This window comes from Anastrepha obliqua, chromosome 5, assembly GCF_027943255.1.
Source record: "Anastrepha obliqua isolate idAnaObli1 chromosome 5, idAnaObli1_1.0, whole genome shotgun sequence".
Lineage (NCBI taxonomy): Eukaryota > Metazoa > Arthropoda > Insecta > Diptera > Tephritidae > Anastrepha > Anastrepha obliqua.
In genome coordinates, this window is record NC_072896.1 from 129230069 (window position 1) to 129249516 (window position 19448).

At 34.0% G+C, this 19448-nt stretch overlaps 1 protein-coding gene across 2 annotated transcripts; it reads right to left on the reverse strand.

Annotated features, from left to right (window-relative positions):
• Positions 1 to 1109: 1109 nt before the first annotated feature.
• LOC129248150 (uncharacterized) lies at positions 1110 to 14026 on the reverse strand. Of its 2 annotated transcripts, none has more exons than XM_054887596.1 (4): positions 13844 to 14026; positions 4181 to 4307; positions 1998 to 2125; positions 1110 to 1932 (listed from the first exon to the last, which is right to left on the reverse strand). In XM_054887596.1, exons 2-4 carry the CDS (start codon positions 4280 to 4282, stop codon positions 1809 to 1811), a joined length of 354 nt encoding a protein of 117 aa, XP_054743571.1. In that variant the 5' UTR covers positions 4283 to 4307; positions 13844 to 14026; the 3' UTR covers positions 1110 to 1808. The 2 variants fall into 2 exon arrangements, with proteins under 2 accessions (XP_054743571.1, XP_054743572.1); XM_054887597.1 differs by having other exon boundaries at positions 4181 to 4310.
• Positions 14027 to 19448: the final 5422 nt, after the last annotated feature.

A 19448-nucleotide genomic window follows, 5' to 3' on the forward strand; every position in this document is an offset into this window, starting at 1 on the left:
TTAAATATGCACATAGGTCATCTCAAAACGATTTTTTTGCATTAGTGTAGATAAATATTTAAACAAAGTATTCAATATGATTTTCATTGCAACTAAAAGAAAATAGCACCACCTTAATGTATATGTACATACATATGTGCAGTTTAATATACATGCATTAAAAGTAGAACTATACCTCTATACCTCACAAAGTGGAACTATAGAAATCCTGGAACTTTCAACTGAGCGATCTTTGCTAATACATTTATGTAGGTAGCTTTCGAACAGGTAGGTAGTAAATGACTCCGATTTTATTTTATTTATTTAGTACTAGTTCTTTCCTGTTGAAGTTGCAGTAGTTGTTTCGAACATCACCGCATTCATTATAAATTATCAGGTGTATATGTACTCGTGTACTCTTTGGAATTTGCACTACATTGCTTCTTGTTGTATTTTAAAAATTACCTTTCTTCCCCAGCCAATCGTTGGTACCTGTTAGCAATACTCCTTCCGAAATGCTCGTTACTACACACATATGCATACATAGGTATGCATGTACATACATAGCTATATTCTCTTCATGTCTCACTATGCTTCTAGCTTCAAACTAAAGAGTGAATACAGTGAATGTATGCGAGCCAGGCTTGTAAGTTTGCTATGTTCATTGATTTGCTGCACTTGTATGAACTTGTTGCTACACATGTCGCACCGATCTTTATTCGTTTGTTGTATATTTAATATTTATGAGGTCGATGTTACTCCCATACTCAGCTTTAGTGTCCCTAACTTCATCAGTGCGTATGCCTTTAGGAATTCAACTTAGTTACATATGTACGACATAATTTTTCTATTCTTGTATTAGTTACACGTCGTAAGTTATTCATAAAGCATTTTAAATGAAACTTACTTCCTTTGTGCGTTTTTAACATTGGTCGTGTAGAATGAAAGAAGAGCAGTCATAGGTTTGCCATAGAAACTGCATTTCTAAAATTTGGAAAAATAGTATATAGTATATATGTAAGTGCAGATATTGTAGAAAAAAACTTGTTTGTGACTTAGGAAACAATTTTTGTCTCCTGCGTAATCCTTCACAAATAATAAGATTTCGTTTTAATTTACACTCCATTTTTTATTTTATTAACAATGATTATTACTATACATACACAAATGTCCTACCTCGCATATGCGGTGCATAATTTTAAGAAGCTTCAAACCCTTTTGCTCAGATTTTCAAATTTTTACGAGAGTTTGTCCTTTGATTTGTTTCGGCTGCTAAATAATGCAATCGTACAAATTATTCAATTAAAACACTCTTTAATGAAATTTGACATTTAAATACATACAAATATATGTACTTATATATTTACCACATGAGATGCATTCCGCCGTATATAAAATCAGAGTATGTAAACAAAGGGACTTAAATCAATATTATAGGCATTTTGAACGCTATTATTATTTTTTTTTTGTGTGTTTTTAAAGTCATGCTTTGGGATGCGATATGGCAAAACAACGAGTTTGTGATATACATACATTTAATAACACTTACATATTTTCGATTCAATAGTTTTTGATAACATTCATTTAAAAATAAAATTATGTAGTTAGTTACTATAACAAAATCCACACTTTTGCTAGTTTTGACACATATCCATACATAGTTAAAGGGAGTAAATGTAGTTTTCTGTTTGAAATGTTGTCTTTATGTGATCTCCACTAATGAATTAAATAGCTATGGAACAATGTTTTAGACATTTTTGTTAATAAATAGCATATTTACAAATTTCGTCTTTTATGCGATATTTTTAGCTTAGATTTTTTCAAAACATTTACTTCTTGAAGCACGAAATAGGGTTAAAATAGCACTGTCTATATCTAACTTGACGTTTTGACTCAGGCATGCGGAAGAGTTCGTTCATGCTGCTGCTCCACCCGGGAGTACGAATGTACGATCTATGAACACAGCAACCAAAATCCGTTACAAATATGTTTTAAAAGTTGTAAAAGTATTAACTCACGTTGGTCTATATTGTGCAATCAACATTTGCAGGCGATCGAGTGGGACGCCAGAATAGGATCCGGGCGCTGGCAGCTCATAGTAACTATTACGTACTTCATCGACATCCTGCTCCAAATTCTCCAGATTCTATAATTGAAATTGGGTTATAAGTTTAAAGTTTCTGGCCTTCATAATGTGCTTTATCTCTTTTAAAAAATAAATTAATTTTCAGTAGTGTGGATCATTCCAGAAGTAATCAAATCTGTAGTGAACTCAATTGTAGTATACTAAATCAGCAGTTTCCGGGTAAACAGGTGTTGTTGATCTACTAGAATAAAAACCAAGTTCTATATCAACGCAAATGTGGTCTGCTCCTGGAAGGGTGAGCAGGCGTCTGTAAGGTCGGGAAATCCTTCTGCAACGGGTGGATTGAGAGAAATTCTAAGATAAAGCCTCAGCTTTAGAAATTTGAAGAGGTGCCTCAGCTGCATGGATAATAAGGTGCAATCATCTCATTACCTTCTCCTTTGCTGTTTTGTTTTCGTTGGGCTAAGATTCAGGCATCTTGACTTTCATTTCTGATATAATAGGCCTTGATGGCAGCCACCTGACGAATTTCATCAACAGCATCAAGCGATTAACACACAACGACCCATCATCGTTCGGTCGTCATCCACAAATCCGTCCAATTTTGCGATCCTCGCTAATCATAGAAGGCTATATAAAATGCGCTGAGTGTAACCTTCACCCCACTCCAAATCGGGAAGAACCTTTTCGGGCTATTTAAAACCGAACGAGTTTTTAGATAAGGTGACTGTTTTTCGTGCGAAAGTGGCTCTACATTTAATATATTTACCATGATATTGGCCAAACTGCCATTTCCGTTATGCTTTGGAAGTAGGTTTTCTACGGCTTCATTTATCTGGTATTAACTTCAGAGCAAATTAATACAAAAGAGAATATTGTTAGCGAAAAAATATATAACTAAAGATTTAGTTCTCAAACTGAGCGATTTATTTCCCTCCGTTGAACTCGGTAGGTTAGATGGCAAGAGTACCCCAGGTACACTACAAGTAGCACTTACGCGCCGTTTTGATACCATAATGTTGATCACTGCGAAAAAAAAATTTAGGGAAAAGAAAACCGTCTACAGCCATCCAGTGCTGTCGATGTAGTGGAGGAGAGAAAAGGGATCTAAGCTAGGGAATTTCTTCAAGACCTCCCTAAAGGGCACGCTAAGGAATCTCAAGCGCCTAGTCGCCAGAGCCGGACATTTGCAAGTGTTCAACAGTCTCTTTCTCTGCAGGATCCCCACAGCTTCTGCAATAGGGGTTGTACGGAATTCCAAGCTTCTCCGCATGAGTACCGATCACCCAGTGAGCAGTGAACACCGCAATGAGTTTGGAAAGCGTTCTGTTTATATCGTATTGAGGCCATCGTGTTTATCGAAATAGCACACGATGAGACACACCTCCATCTGTCTTGCGCTTTTTTTAGAAAGCAATTGTGTAGTTTCCCTTTAACAACGGTCAAGGGGACACCGATGTCTGAGAAGGGGACAACTGAAACCGGTTCTGCCGACCCCTTCAATTCTATTTCCCTCTATATTATTGTTTAACTCATTTCTATTAAATGTGCAAAGTTTAACGGTGAATGATATGTGAATGTATGTATCTGGTTAACCTGTTCATTATGCAGAATAATTTATATGTTTTGCTAAAACATCGATATATGTACATGTATATCTGGGCGAATGTTTGGATTTGGGTTAAATGCAACATACATTCGTGACCGAAAATTTCCTCAAAAATGTATATCGATATATAGAAAATATAAAGAGTAAGTCCGTGAAATTACAAGATTGGTTAGCTCACCTCTCTTAACTATTCGATTCGATTCGTTGCCGGTTGGGCGGACGAAGGGCAGTCGTTAGGTTTATTATATAATTATTTTCATGAAAAGCAACTTTTCAAGGTTTTAAGCGTGTTTCTTTAATTATAAACATACATACATATATCACACAATATTTTCAAAAATATTCAATGAGTTCAAGATTTTGTATATATGTTCGTGTATGTATGTTACGGGTATGCTAATCAAATTGAATCTTCTGAAACTATCATTTAGCTTACTCTACTAAAAGTTTTTACCTACAGGCTCATATACATACACATACTCAGCCACACATAAGTATTTATTTACCTGATTATTCTCGAGCACATTTTGTGGACGGGACTCGATCGTGACAATATCCATTATCATCAGCAGGGCGCAAAACACGAATATAGTCATAGATTTCATCATTTTTATAGATGTATGTACCGGATTGCTACTGAGAAATAATAATTCAACTTTTATTAATATAACATACCAAACAATTAGTAAAAAATCCTGTGATCATAATCAAAATACTTCTACGTCAAAGGCATGCTACAAAAAAGTGATTTTATAAATCAAATCTATGCTACACAGAAACCAATACGTTAAGTCAAACTGTTTTTATTAATAACATTTTGTAAAACGTTCTTAGGGAGGAAGACGGGTGAATACAGAATTTATAGGCGTTATCCCATACTCTTTTATCAGTCATTTATGTATATGTTTTTACTCTTATTAAAACAAATATCTTCCAGATTACTCGCAGTTAGGGCGAAACGCATATATATTACTCTGCTCTGCGCCAGGGCTATAAAATATTATGTTTTTCTCAGCATAATCATAGAGTTGCGTGCATTTGCACAAACTGTTGCACTCTGGCCTATAGGCATATACCTATATGTATGATATTTTCTACTCCCACACAAAATGAGGACGAACGTTGTCCAGCTGATTTTAGTTTATCATAATAGTTGTGGAAAACCTTTATTTTCGTATTATTGCGATAACATATTTCTTGAGAAAATAAAACTTTATAATCCATACATTTCTCATCGAGCCTTTATATTGATTGGACAAATCAACACAATTCGCAGCTTTGGAAATTACAGGATGCAACAGTTTTCCTCACCAAACTGCCTCTAGATAAGCAATTACATCCTTTAAGAAACATGTAGTTTCTTCAATAATTTTTCTAAATCACATTCAATAAAGAGTTATTGAAGATACTCAACGACTGAGACAGATGACAAGAAACCCGGCCAATGTGATGCCATGTCTATATCAAAATTAATTTCAAGCATTATAGTCGGATATTCGTGATACAAAATTAGGAACAAAATCACTACGATTCATTTAAGTACAGGAAGCATGAATCTTGAGTTTTGATTTTGATATTTAGGTAAGTCCATTGCTTAAATTTTATTTCAAGATAAAATCGTTAAAACTCTAAATCAGGTTCACCAAATAAAACTTAACCATTATATTTACAACTGTGGGAATATCTCGTTAAAAACATAAGTACCTACTGTTGTGCCCAATGCTCAAATGTAAGCCACTATTGCAAGTTTCCTATTATATTTATCAATATAATTCTTTTGTTCAGTATACCATAAACGCATATATCTCAGTAGGCCAAATCCCAGTAGACTAATTCCTTTATACAATTTGCAAATATTATTCGCATAATATTGCATTAAAAAATGTATTAGTCATAAATATTCATGTAGCAAATATAATATATACCTACATCTCACTTAGTGCAAATAAAGTATGTATACCTACTTGTATATTATTTACATAATCGTATGCCCCTGCGGTATAGGATCAGTTTTTACTTCAAAGGCAGCTATATTTATGTATTCAAAGGGTATGCATTATGAGCATCACAACTAGTCAGAGTAAAAATTATGCACACAGTCAAACATTATTCCACATGAGCATATGTATGTGTATGTTGGAATGGAATAAGTAATGTGCGTAATGTCTACATAGGTAATTACATCCTCTGTCGAAGACAATTTCCGTTGATTGCATTGAATTTGACCGCAAATACGAATCTAAGAATATTAAAGAATACTAATTACCAGTTCACTATCAAACCGCATGATTCAGTGTTAAGAATTTGATTTACTAATGCTGTTAATTAGTTGTATTTGCTTTAACTGTTACCATTCAAAAGTTTGTTAGTAAATGCATTTATGCATGAAATTGAGAAATTGACTGTGGTCAATTCTATACGTTTTTCCATTGAAAGTATTTTTATTCAAAATTAAATTCAAAATTTAAAATCAAAAATTTATCTGCGAGTAGTTAATTTATAAATTTTAGGACAACTTTGCAATAATTGCATTAAAATAATTAACATCTGACCGCTCTAGTGCACTAACGGTTCTATAAAACAACATAAAGGAAAAGAGATCAGGGCGAAGAGGAATGTTGAGGCATTTTAAAGAACATTTGTGCTCCATTGCTACATTATAAAAGCACCACATATTGACAAGTTTTGGTTTTCTAAAAAAATATAGTTCATTATATAACAAAGACCACATTAATCCAAATTTAAAACTTTATACACGATTTATTGTATATAAAATCCCAATTTTCAACAACCTTTTAAACATTTTAGCCACCAGCAAAAATAAAAAACATCAAATATCAACGAAATTTTTTATCCACTTCACACTTGCACTCTTTTATACTTAAATTTAATGGCGTTTATAAAACGATGGTCAACCGATTTGACGAATTTGACGATCGATACTAAAAGCCTCTTAAGCACATTATTCAAACCAATCCTCGAGTATGTTAACTATGGAATTTGAGATGACGCCAATCAAAGTCTTAGACTTTCGTATTTAATTATTAACTGGACAAAGCTTAGACTCATATATACCAATGACGTAGAATGAATCACGATCATTCGGATAAAATAACAAAAATATACAGATGTACAGATATCTACATATCCTCAATATGGAAAGTCGCTAACTAACATTTTTGTTAGTTTACAAAAGAAGGAAAAACCTAACGACAAATTTTATCAAAACAGAGATAAGTAATAATGCTCAACTTTAGTTGTTCAACGCTTATATTACCAATAGTTTCAATAATAATGTAATATTTTTTAATAGAGGTACATATATTTAAAAGTAATATATCGAAATCCGTTAAAAAGTCGATTTGGTAAAAATATGAGTTAGTGCTTTTTTATATTTAACCAACGATATGCGCTTTAACTTGACATTTTTATAAACATAAATAATATACATATGTATAAAATTTAATTTTTAATTCTTGTAATAACAACAATGACTCAACAGCGCTAATCGCAAACTTAATAATTCTTACTGCAGTCCAAGCAATATGATTAAATCGGTGACATGACTATCAATTTCTTACAAGAAAATCGCAGCGACCTCCGCTAGCTCACCCACAAGATTGTGTTGCCTCTGATTGTTCTGAAAGGTAGAATTTTTTCCGTATACTCTGCACTGCTGCTACTGAGATGCATTTCCGCAAATCGTGCCACACCGGCAAAAGCAGTACAAATGCCAATCGAATACAGAATCAGAGTTATGAAAAGGATAAAAAGTTTAATTGCAATGCTTCGACATGGTTTCCGTTTCGTATTTACCACCAACAATGGTTTAAAGCACCGTTGCTTCAATGCTTTAACAATAGAAAAATAAATTCCACGTGACAAAATATTGAGAAGCACACAAGTATGAATATTATAGTAGCGTAAAAATTTAAGTAATTATAAGCATTAACTATGTTACTTATTTTTAAATTGCACACAACATTTTTGTTTGTACTGTCTTCAAAGTATAAAAATGAGAAAATTTCTATAACGCCCGTTAAAAATAGTTTAATATTTTATATAACACAAAGAACAAATTTCTAAACGAGAATTATTGCTGTGGTTAGTGCTGTAAACATTTAAATCCCTCTATAAAGTCAATTACTGCGAATAAGTGCTTTACACGCCATGACTGGTCCACGGCAAAGCATTTCTTCCTTCCATAATTTCGAATTGGTAAAGGCAGGTGATGCGTATGAGTGCAGCTTATTCCCTGTTGGCAGCAGCGAAAATGTGCTATGCACATACATGCCACATATGTACGTATGTACGTGTTAATAAACATGAGTGCACATGCACGTATGTACACATGGGTGTACACAAAAAGTAGTTTAAAAGAGCTGTGTCATAAAAAATATTAACACATATCCACACGTATCCAACGGCGAAATAATTCATTACAACAGACCGGAAGAAATAAGTACATATCTAAAGTTATTCTAACAAATCGAAGGGCCTACAATTTGAGGACATTTTTGAAAACAATTTTTTTTTGAAAATACAATCATTATTAGAAATTTTTTCAGTAGTTTCATATAAGCGACTTTCTGCTTTCTAGCCGATATGCCTCGCTTGAACTTAAACTCACTTAGCCTTACATTAAAAGCCAGAATAAACGATTTCAATGACTACTTTTTTTGTTATACACTGTTTTGTCTACAGCCCTAAAGGTATTCCATGCGTTACCTGCTGATGATAGCAGAGGGGAAGGAAGTATGATATTTTGTATTTTGAAAAGGCCAAAAGGACAACGACATGGCTTCATTGATATTTCTCACCCATGTTATCTAGCACGAGAAACAGAAACTCTGCCCTAATTGCTTAGGTGGTTATACCACTATTTATTCGAGAAGAATAACAATATTCCTCGCCATACCTACATATTTCTAGAACTAAGTTTTCCCATTCTTTATAACTTTTGCTTTTTAAGAAGTATTGCTTAAAGTACGCAGTACTATGTTATATTATACATTGAAACCTACTCTCCATACTAAAATTATATCACAGACGAAAGAAATAAAAGTTTTAATAATTTAAGTGGCATCACAAAGTCGCCAGTTTTAAATTAAACATTTTTAAATGATTGCATTTCCAAAAACTATAAAGAAATGTATCAGCAAAGGAAAATAGGTTAAGTGAAATAACACTCATAGAAGTAGCTAGGTCTTTATTTTCATTTTGAGTATGATACTAAATGCCAATTAAAACCTCCAATCCAATTACCATCTCCCTCGGAAAATTCTGTCGGTTAAACATAATTGCGGGGGACGGAAAACACAGGAACGGTTTTCAGCTGACATTTTATGGTTACAATAAAATTAATTTTGTGGTGAATTTTTTTCGTTGCTATATTTGTAAAGTAACTTGTTAAAGCTCTGTGTTAAATAAAAAAATAAATAATTGGCGCGTACACTTCTGTTAGGTGTTTGACCGAGCTCCTCCTCCTATTTGTGGTGTGCGTCTTGATGTTGTTCCACAAATGGAGGGACCTACAGTTTCAAGCCGACTCCGAACGGCAGATATTATTATGAGGAGCTTTTTCATGGCAGAAATACACTCGGAGGTTTGCCATTGCCTGCCGAGGGGTCTGTGTTATAAAATATGAGTCTAATTATTTTCTCGTCGTAAAAATAACCGACGACAAGAAATCCGCCCCCGCCGCAATTCTATGCAATTTCATGCATTCTAATATTTACATCGGGTATCTATCAACCCCTTACCCGCTGTCCATTGCAAGTCCAAGGGGTAATGACAGTGCGTCTTATTAAAAAAATGATATTCACTCTCGTTGATGCTATTTCCTGAACTAGGAAATTCGTGTACTTATATATCCAAAATCAATAAACGAAAGTCAAGAAGGAAAATAAAGCTGATGGGAAGAAACTTCTTTAGATTAGGCTAATTAAATTTGCTTAAAAGCCGTAACTTATTCCCCTCAAATGTTACTTTCCTCACCTTTTAGAGCTCGTCAATATACCATACGGGGTTTTTTTAATAAAAAAAATTTCTCCCGGCATGCCAGTCTACCTGCTCTTCAAGCCTCACAATTTAGTTCGAAAAATTGTGAGGAAAAAGGTTATTTTTATAAGACGATGGGTGGCGATACACACGTAAAGAAGATCGTATAAAATATACTAATCAAGAAAAAATCGCCCACTAATGACAGGTTAGGTTGTCCAGGTTGCTTGTCTAAGGCAAGACACTCGGGTGGCCCTAAGGTCCACTGTGATGTCAGCATTTGATTTCCATCCCCTAACTAAGTTGCTTAAACTACTTAGATCTTTTGAAGAAGGTAACTAGTCGCTCCAGTGAGACATTTTGTAAATTGGTTAGGCTGCCAATGGTACCCAGTGACCAGTAACTCAACTAATGATACAACTTCAAAAAGATATGACGATACCAAGACTAATTGGAAGTACTTAAACTTTCCCTAAGCCAATCACGTTCCAATAACAATGATTCTCGCCATTATTTACGCGTAAAGTGTTTATGGTATTTATCGATTTTAATGCTGAATGCCAACCCAACGAAATTTTCTTAAATCTAGAAATTACAACAGTGACAGCAGCGTGCCTGCCTATATCCGAATGTACCTTATCAAATTTTCTTTGGAACATGTAAGGAATTTCTGAATTCATTCTATGTCCGTGCACATTTTAGTAAAATTTAAATTGAGACAGGCAGACGACAGAAATTTAGTCCCAATATGTAAAGGAGGGTATGAACTAAATTTGGGTCAGTTTTATTAAATTTACCAAAAAATTACTCTGGCACCGCCCATTCTCCAAAATGTTTGTTTCGTCATTCACCCTGTTTTTGGGTTCATCAGTTGTACCAAATATGAACAATTTAATTTACTTATATTATATTAGAGATATCAGATTTTTTCCTTTTTTGAAAAATTACCGTTAGAAAGGAGATGAGCGTAGTTATATACCGACTTTGCCCATTTTCAATACTAAATTGCTTTGGACAAAATGTCATTAAAAATAAGTTTCATTGAAATACATATAATACAAGTGCACATGGGCATACGGACGGACAGGCAGACATTTCTAAATCGACGCCTCCCACTATTCTGAACGTGTCTATGTTCATATCTACCTTCATTATTTTATGTTATTATATGATATACAATCGTTGTGTGGACAAAATTATAATAAGCAAAATCCAGCATCAACCGTTCCCCAATTCTCGCTTATATAGATTTCTTTAATAAGCTTCTCAATTGATTAAATATGAATTTCCGAAAAGCCGAAAATTGATAATTGAATCCCCACCGCTTATATTTGATAATACATACTTCAGAAACAATGTATTTTTCAAAATCCATCCCGCTTGCGTTCCTTCCTTTATTCTTTGCAAAAATTATGAATTTATTTGTGGTTGATGAAAAAAACCATCCTCGAAAACATCACTTTCTTTTCAACTGTATTGTTTCTACAACACCGTGAATAAGTCTAAAAAACTTTAACCCCAACACTGCACATTTTCTAACGCAGCATTTAGCTGAAAACAAATTTTTTTATTGCCATCAGAATGTTTTCCAAGTGCGGATGTTAGTGAAGTTAAATTTAAGAACAGAAAACTTGAACCATAAAACTCCCACTAAGATTTAATAAAAGCTGAAAAATTCTACTAATGAAATTTTAAAACTTGATAAACATTGTATCATATCAGATAAAGTCATGGATAAAGGCATTTTCAGTGTTTTATAAATACACACACATATATATATCAGAATATACATATATATTTTATCAGAACAATTTTTTTTGAGCAAAAAGGATAATGGTGGGGAAAAATTTATTTGGAGAGAAAAAATTATAAATTTATGTCATTATATTTTAATTTCAGCGTTCAATGCATATACATACTTACATACATACTTGTATATAAGTTCAGTAAAGTAATGAAAGATAGATAAGAAGTTGACGGCATGATTTATTGCTTATATTTAATAAACACTAAACGAATTTGGTTACTTAAATCAACCTAAATATAAATATTGTCCTGGTCTTTATGGAAATGTTGTTGTTGTCACCTACGACAACCTTTGCAATGCCGTTTTAGATGTTTTTCTTTTTCGGCACAGCAAGCGGATCGGATTTCATTACCATCATTACAGTGTAATTTGCATATGTACAACAATGTGTAATTGCGGAGGCATTTTTACAAGTAAGTTAAAAGGTTTTGCGAAGAAAGCAAAAATTTGTAACCACTAACTTCCTTGAAATAGAAAAAAAATTGTTGAAAGGAAATTAAACTTGCAAACCTCTGTAAAACCCTGCTCAATCGCACCTCTTGTTCAAAATAATCTCTGCGAATGTGTCTTAAAGCATATCATGAGAACAACCTGGCACTGAATCAAGTACCAACATAGTGGATTTCTTCCGGCGACATGGGTTTAAACATGAACATATAAGTACATATGTACAAGCAAAAGCTGTATTTTAAATTTAGCCATAGCAATGCGGAGCTTAATTTGCTGTTGCTTCAATGCCTCTCCACACTACGTAGGTATGTAATCGACGGATATAAATTCCATACATACAGAGCAGACACATTTTCCGATATCAAATTTCTAATTAACTTGCAAACGTTATTTATCAGAGCAATAAAAATGTCCTGATTATGAGGATTTTATTTGATGTACTTAAGAGTACACACTTTTTGTCGTTAGAATAGTAGTTGAGGTTGTCTCACAGCGGGACTAGTATACCATTACTGCTCATATTAGTTTTGTTGTGAACATTTTTTATTTTCGTTTGTAAAAGGGTTAACGGAATTTATTGAATGTACATGCTATGTACACACCTTTAGCGCTAAAGCCAAAATTCGCTACTTGGTATAAACATATGTATGTACTTGAACATATGTAGGAAACGGTTCACCATTTTAGCACCCAATTTTTCAACCATTAACATACAAACATATTTGCACATATGCAAATGCATATTTTTTGCTATTTCGCTGAATTAGAACTCAACGATTTTATGGCCACTAACTGATTAAATTTTATTGCCTAAGATTCCATTCATGTTCATGCGGTGTTAAGAGAGCTCACTTGTGGCAATGAAGCACTTATATGTGGTAAATGGCAATAGACAACCAACTGATTGATGTACGCAGGTGATTTAACAAACAAAATCGCATCATACTTAAATTGGTTTTAAGATATTGAACTTAATAACACTGCACACATATAGGAGGAAAATAAGTGACTCAATTTGAGTTTTTAGATTGCTTTCCCCATAGTTCTATAAATACAAATACTAAGTTATTAAAACGTTAGACGTTGGTCCGATATATCAATCACTACGAAAATTCGAGGCAATCACAATTGCCTCCACTTAGCCCTCCCTCAGACCCAATTACTTAATAGCATCCCTTCCTTCTAAAAGATTGTATTTACAAGCTTAATTGAGGATAAATGACTCAATCAACGCTAACAAACTTACGAAAGAAACGAAAAGTTCTTGATTGCTACAAATTAGTCAATAGATAATCAAAAAAAGTTTGCATGGTTTTTTAACCTTTAATTGTAAGTTGAGACCGTGCTTATGATTACACATGCTGCACCGCACGTATGTAGCGACAATTCATTAGATATTATAACTTTGGGCAAGGAAGTATTCCTTTTTTATGTACATACATATTAGCTATACATAAATATGTGCATATATGTCAGTAGTCTTCCGTGCATTATAATATGGAAGTTTAGCGCTGAAGGACTCAATATACATATATTATCGAAATGTAATTTTTTAAGAAACCAAATTAAATCAGTACCTTAATCATTGGTCAGTATCATGACCTTAATCATTGGTCAGTTATATATTTCGGAACCGGCAGCATTCAACTGGACGTGAGCTGAAAGTCTGACGACGAATATTTGAGTTTTCATCTCTACATAGTTTGATTACCTAAAAATTTAGTTTTTATTCTGATTTCTAAAAATCTTGTATTTGTCAAAGAGAATATTTGCCGATAAAAAGAATACAATAATCAAACATATGTTTTTTGGTGTTTGCACTCTAAAAACTCCTTTTTTTATACATATTTGTAGATACGTGTTTCATTTGATTAATTAAACAAAACTGTAAAAACGACTCTACTAAACTTACCGTTAAAATTTTCTTATTTTGTAGATCTTTATTTTAATTTTAATTTGGCGCCAATTATCACTTAACACGTCAGGATAGGCCTCTGTACAGAATCACACACTTGCTATTATACTTGGGAAGGTAAGTGAAAAACACGAGAGTTATACCAAGAATTGCTACAATTGCTGTTGTTCACACTGTTACTTATGCCGACAATCTGATGCAGAAACCACGTTGCTTAGCCTTTTATACAAAACAGAGCCAAAAGTCGAGTGGCTTACTTTCCCACCCGCAACATTCGCGTCATTATCACAACGATGACATAGCGTTGGCAATGGATTCGTCGCAGCCAAAGAGGCAACAGCAACATTTAATACAGAAGCAACAGCCAGGAACGATGCAGGCAATTGATGTATCGTTGTCTCAAACTCGGTGTGTTATTTTCGTTCCTACTCGTTTGTTTGTATTGATGTATGCATGTCTAGGTATGTTAAGGAGGGTTGTAAAAACTGTCGGGGCTAGGGGCATGCATCCTCGTTCATCACATGGAGTAACGAAGGAATAAATAAATTGGAATAACTTTTGTTGGAAACATGTTGCTTTAGTTTAGGGTTTTTTCATCATTAGTCGCGACTATCTACGTACCTTTTGCGTGTATAACACTTCCGGTGAATGATAACAGTTTTCGTTTACAAACGTGTGTAGAAAATAATTAAAGATGAAAGTGAATGTAATTATGACACTTTTGTAGCAAACGAGCGATATATACTACCGTTATGCCCTCATGCAATTGATAAAATCAATGACATTTCCGAAAGTGGAATATAATTCTAACTGTTTAGTTTTTAATCCTTTTTTTCTCTTGTGTTTCACATTGAATATAAGCCAAGCAGCCGTTATTTCCCAAGCCCATTTTTCCCCTTAATAATATCATGCAGGTATTTTTATAATTACACATAAGGACGATAAAAGCTTTATAATAGTTCAGAAATTAGCAGAAGTTTTACGCAAAATCTAATGCTCACTATATGTACATAAATTTAATTTCATTTGCAATTTAGCAAAGCAATAACACGTATTTACGAAGCAATAGTTCTAGCTCAAAAACAAAACACATGATTTCATTTTATAAAAAAGCTTTGTACATACGAGCTGTGAATGGCTCTGCAAAATTATTTAATTATTTCTACCTTCAATATATCAGGCCAGTCCATAAATGCGTGCGTTTTTTAAAGGTGGTTTTAAAATTAATAAAAAAGATGTTTAAAGTATTTATTAATCAATAATATATGTTCCTTCATTATTTACAATGTCTTCCCAACGTTTAAGCAAATTTTAAATTCCCTGATCAAAAAATTGTTTGTCCTTGGAGCCCAAATACGCTTCGATATCCCTTTTTATAGCTTCTTGTGAGGAGTAGTTCAACGGAAAATGTGATAATCACAAGGTGCAATAGGTATGATGCGGAGAGTATGGTGGATGCGGCATTAGCTCCCATCCGAGCTCGTTCAGCTTGCCTAATGTTTGCCTTGCGGTATGAGGTCTTACGTTGTTGTGATGAAACAAAACTTTGCGTCTATTCACTAGAGATGGTCAATTTTTGCTAAGTGCCTCATTCAGGTTTGATAGCTGATGCGAATAATAATCAGCAGTTAACGTCTGGTTTGGTTCCAGAAGTTCACAATAAACAATACCGGCCATATCCCACCAAATAGATAGGAGAATCTTCTTGGGGCGAAGGCCATCTCTAGGGGTCGGTTCTGGTGTTTCATCTTTATCTAACCATTGGCGCTTGCGAACCGGATTACTGTAAAGGACCCAGTTTTCATCACCACTAACGATACAGTTCCAAAAGCTTTCATTTTCAAGCCGTTACAGCAGATGAGAACACACATTCACTCTCTGCTGAAAGTTTGCGACGGAAAGTCTATGCGGAACACATTTTCCCAGCTTTGAAACCTTTCTCAACTGAACCAGGTGCCTGTGAACTGTTCCATCCGATGAATTTAACCTCTGAGCTACCATATCGACTATCAAATTTGGTTCATCTTCCACGAGTTTGAGCAAGGCGTCGGAGTTAAAGACTTCAGGACGACCAGCGCGCGGGGCATCCTCCACGTCGCAGTTACCACTTCGGAATTTTGAAAACCACTTTTGCGCAGTCCTTACACTCACGGTATCCTCTCCGTGAACAGTGTTTATTTCTGCAGCAGCAGTTTTTGCATTTTTACCACTTTTATAAATAAAATACAAAATATGCCTCTTATACGCGTTCGAAGATTCCATTTTATTTTTTAACAACACGTGCTTCTATCCGCGATTAAAATCACTTGTTAAATGCACAATCTATCAAAGAAAATATAAATAGTTCCGTTATATTCCGCGAATAATTTTTTGTATGCAAAAATCGTACGAAAGTGAAATTATGGGTAAAATACGCACGAACTTATGGACTGACCTGATGCACCCTTCCTCTTTCGCTAAAATGCTGCATGCGTTTCTTTCATGGTTTGTAACAGTTCTGGAAATATTCTTCTGCCAGCAGAACAGGATCAAAAAACTCAAATCCTAATTCTTAATTAGATTCCTTTTAGGAAACAGATTGAAATCGCACGGCGTACTGAGAAATTTGATATCCAGGTATGGCGTTAGTTTTTTATCTCATAAATACTCGTACGTGTTAATAAAGTTGTTAATAAAAGAAGTGTTAATGCTTGCTAAGGCTTACGAAATTTATATTATATTACTTCTTACGCTTAATATATTTATTAATTTACTTACATGTATAACACTTCTTTTATTAACAACTTTATTAACATTTATTTATGAGATAACAAACTAACGCCATACCTCGATATCAAATTTCTCAGTACCCCGTGCGATTTCAATCTGTTTCCTAAAGGGATTCTAATTAAGAATTTAGTGAATATATGTAATATATACTATATAATATACATATAATATACTATACTATATAATATATATATATATATATATATGTAATATACGTAATGTAAATATACGTAATACGTATACGCCTATTTGTGGCGTGTTTTTCTACACATGAAGGGATATATATAGTTTTAAGCCGACTCCGAACAGCAGATGCAGGAGTACGAAAGCCACTGTATGTGTTGCAGAGTTGTAGCAACCTTAAAACAAATAAACAGCTGTCACAGACTGGCACTTGCCTTCCTACACTTCAGTGCAAGGAAAATTACATATGTGTAGGTACTGCAAATACTTTCTTGGATATGTTTTGTTGTTGTGTGATTGCACGTATTGGAAAACATCGCAATCATGCGATCCGTGCACCTTGAAATGGTTTTTCAAGGCATAGAGAACACTCCTAATATGTTGCCACCGAATTTATAATTGATTTATCAGGTCGACACTGACGTCAGTTATTTCAGTTGTTGGTTCTAGATTTAGGAAGAGTCTACCTGAAACATTGTGTTCATTTGTAGTTCCTGCAACCTGCATTACATCTATTTTAAAATCCATTTTCTTAAATAAAAACTCCTACAAATTTGGAAGTAATTTGGTTATTTGCTGATTACTCGTAAGTTTGCAGATATTTGGAACTGGAAATAATTTAGAAATACTCTAAGGCGGCGAAGCATCTCCAAAGACTATTGAGACACTTAATACGAGTATTACCTTTTGATCCAAATTTCTTTAATATTACTCTTCTTCTTTATAGTATCAACCAAAACTTTTAATATGTTATTGAACACGATATGGTATGCCATTTTATATAATCAAATTAAATTTAAATTAAACACCACCGTTCAGAATAATTAGTCATTCATTAATTATTATTCTGAAGTTATTTATATTACATTCCTACTATTTTATGGGTTGATTTTTGAAGCAATTATTTGCTAAAATACTCTCACTTATACTCAATTTATTTTTCTAATTTTTTAATGCTTATAGAAGGGGTACATAGGAAGCCTTCAGTGGACATTTCTGACGTTAGTTCTACTCATTTCCCCCGGAGCTCATTGCCTTCCGCTTTTGTCATGAAAGCTCGAGTCCTCGTAAACCATGTACATAAAACCATGTACATAAAACCATGCACGTAAAAGATGTACATACATATATCCGTTAAAAATTCATTGACACACACATTTTTCAATAAATTAAAAGTTCCAGTGCCAGTTATTTTTTTAAGTTTCATTATAAAAATTCACGATAGCTATTTATTTTCAGAAATAGAAGACGCTAAACAGCTAATTGCCGCAGGCGTTCGGCGCTTCTAAAGCAGGAGCAGTCTCCAAGGTATTCTTACAAACATGGTGGGTTGGTACTCTTAAATCAAAACATCCCCGACATAAAAGTTGTATGTTAAACTAGTGTGTTACCTGAAAAAGGTTCTCATAAAAACGAACTACCGATCGGGGGCACTATTTTAGATCCATTTATGGGATTACATTACATCGCCCATCGAAAATTGGATGATGCATACGTCAGTCTGATATTATTATTAGCCATGAAACAACTTTTTAATAATGTTCGCATATTACTGAAAACTATTCATATACGCGTATGTATGTACTTCCTACAGTCTTTGAACTCTCAGGTTTGGATTATAAGCTTTATTCTCCTAAATATTCAGAGTATCGTATCAAATAAAACAAAACAGAGTTAAATTTAAGGCAAATTTATTTTATCTTCAAAATATGACCCGTCTGAAGGAACACACATGTGCCAACGTTTAACCCAGTCCTCCATGCACTCCTGGTAGGCCGACGAAGGGATGGCCTTCAGCTCCTTCGTCGCATTCTCTTTGATCTCCTCTATCGACTGAAATCTCCTTCCACGAAGTGGTAACTTGGGAAACAAAAAGAAGTCGCACGGGGCCATATCAGGTGAATCGGTGCTTCCACGATGGTATTTATTTGGTGTTTGGTGAAATAATCCAGCACAATATGGGCTCGGTGCGATGGCCCGTTATCATCATGCTAAACCCAAGAATTATTTGCCCACATTTCCGGCCGTTTTGTAATGGTTGCAATTTTCAAAACAAAATTTTAATTTCATTTGTTTGACAGATATTTTGCATGGATACAGAGAAGGAGGTAAATGGAATCGCAATGGAATAGGTCAAGTTACATTTACACAAACGTGAAAAATTACGAAACATTTATCAAATTCATGAAAGATATGTTCAATTTCGATTGTGCATCAGACGTTAATAAGTCAACAACACGAAGCGGCACCATCATCGATTTGACTTTTTCAAGAAGCATTACACTCGAAACACTCCCTTTCATATTTCTTACTTTTCCCCTCATCGTCCTATTCTCAACAGAGAAATGGTTCATTACCATGCACACAGGAAGAAGGCATGATGGAAAGAATAATGAGATGGCGCCTATCGTGGTCCCGTTACTTTGCGCTCAGCGAATTTGACAACTAGTTACGTGATTTTAGCTCCAGTATGGCCAGATTACCATTTTCGTAACTTGTTTTAGCTTTTTTTTTTTGTTATTTAGTCTCGGAGTTTTAGTTCTTTCTTCATGACATTTTTCTAGCTGTTCTAATTAAAATGTCATGTTTATAATTTTGTAAAATATACATTTTTTAATAATTGTTTAAATAATTCACTCAGTTTTATTTA

Bases quoted from the DNA above. Each gene is read 5' to 3' on its own strand.
- LOC129248150 (XM_054887596.1), bottom strand. From the start codon at position 4,282: ATGATGAAATCTATGACTATATTCGTGTTTTGCGCCCTGCTGATGATA. The intron at 2,126-4,180 runs GTAAATAAATAC...TTTCAATTATAG, and splicing joins ATGTGCTCGAGAATAATCAG to AATCTGGAGAATTTGGAGCA. The intron at 1,933-1,997 runs GTGAGTTAATAC...CTGTGTTCATAG, and splicing joins ATTGCACAATATAGACCAAC to ATCGTACATTCGTACTCCCG.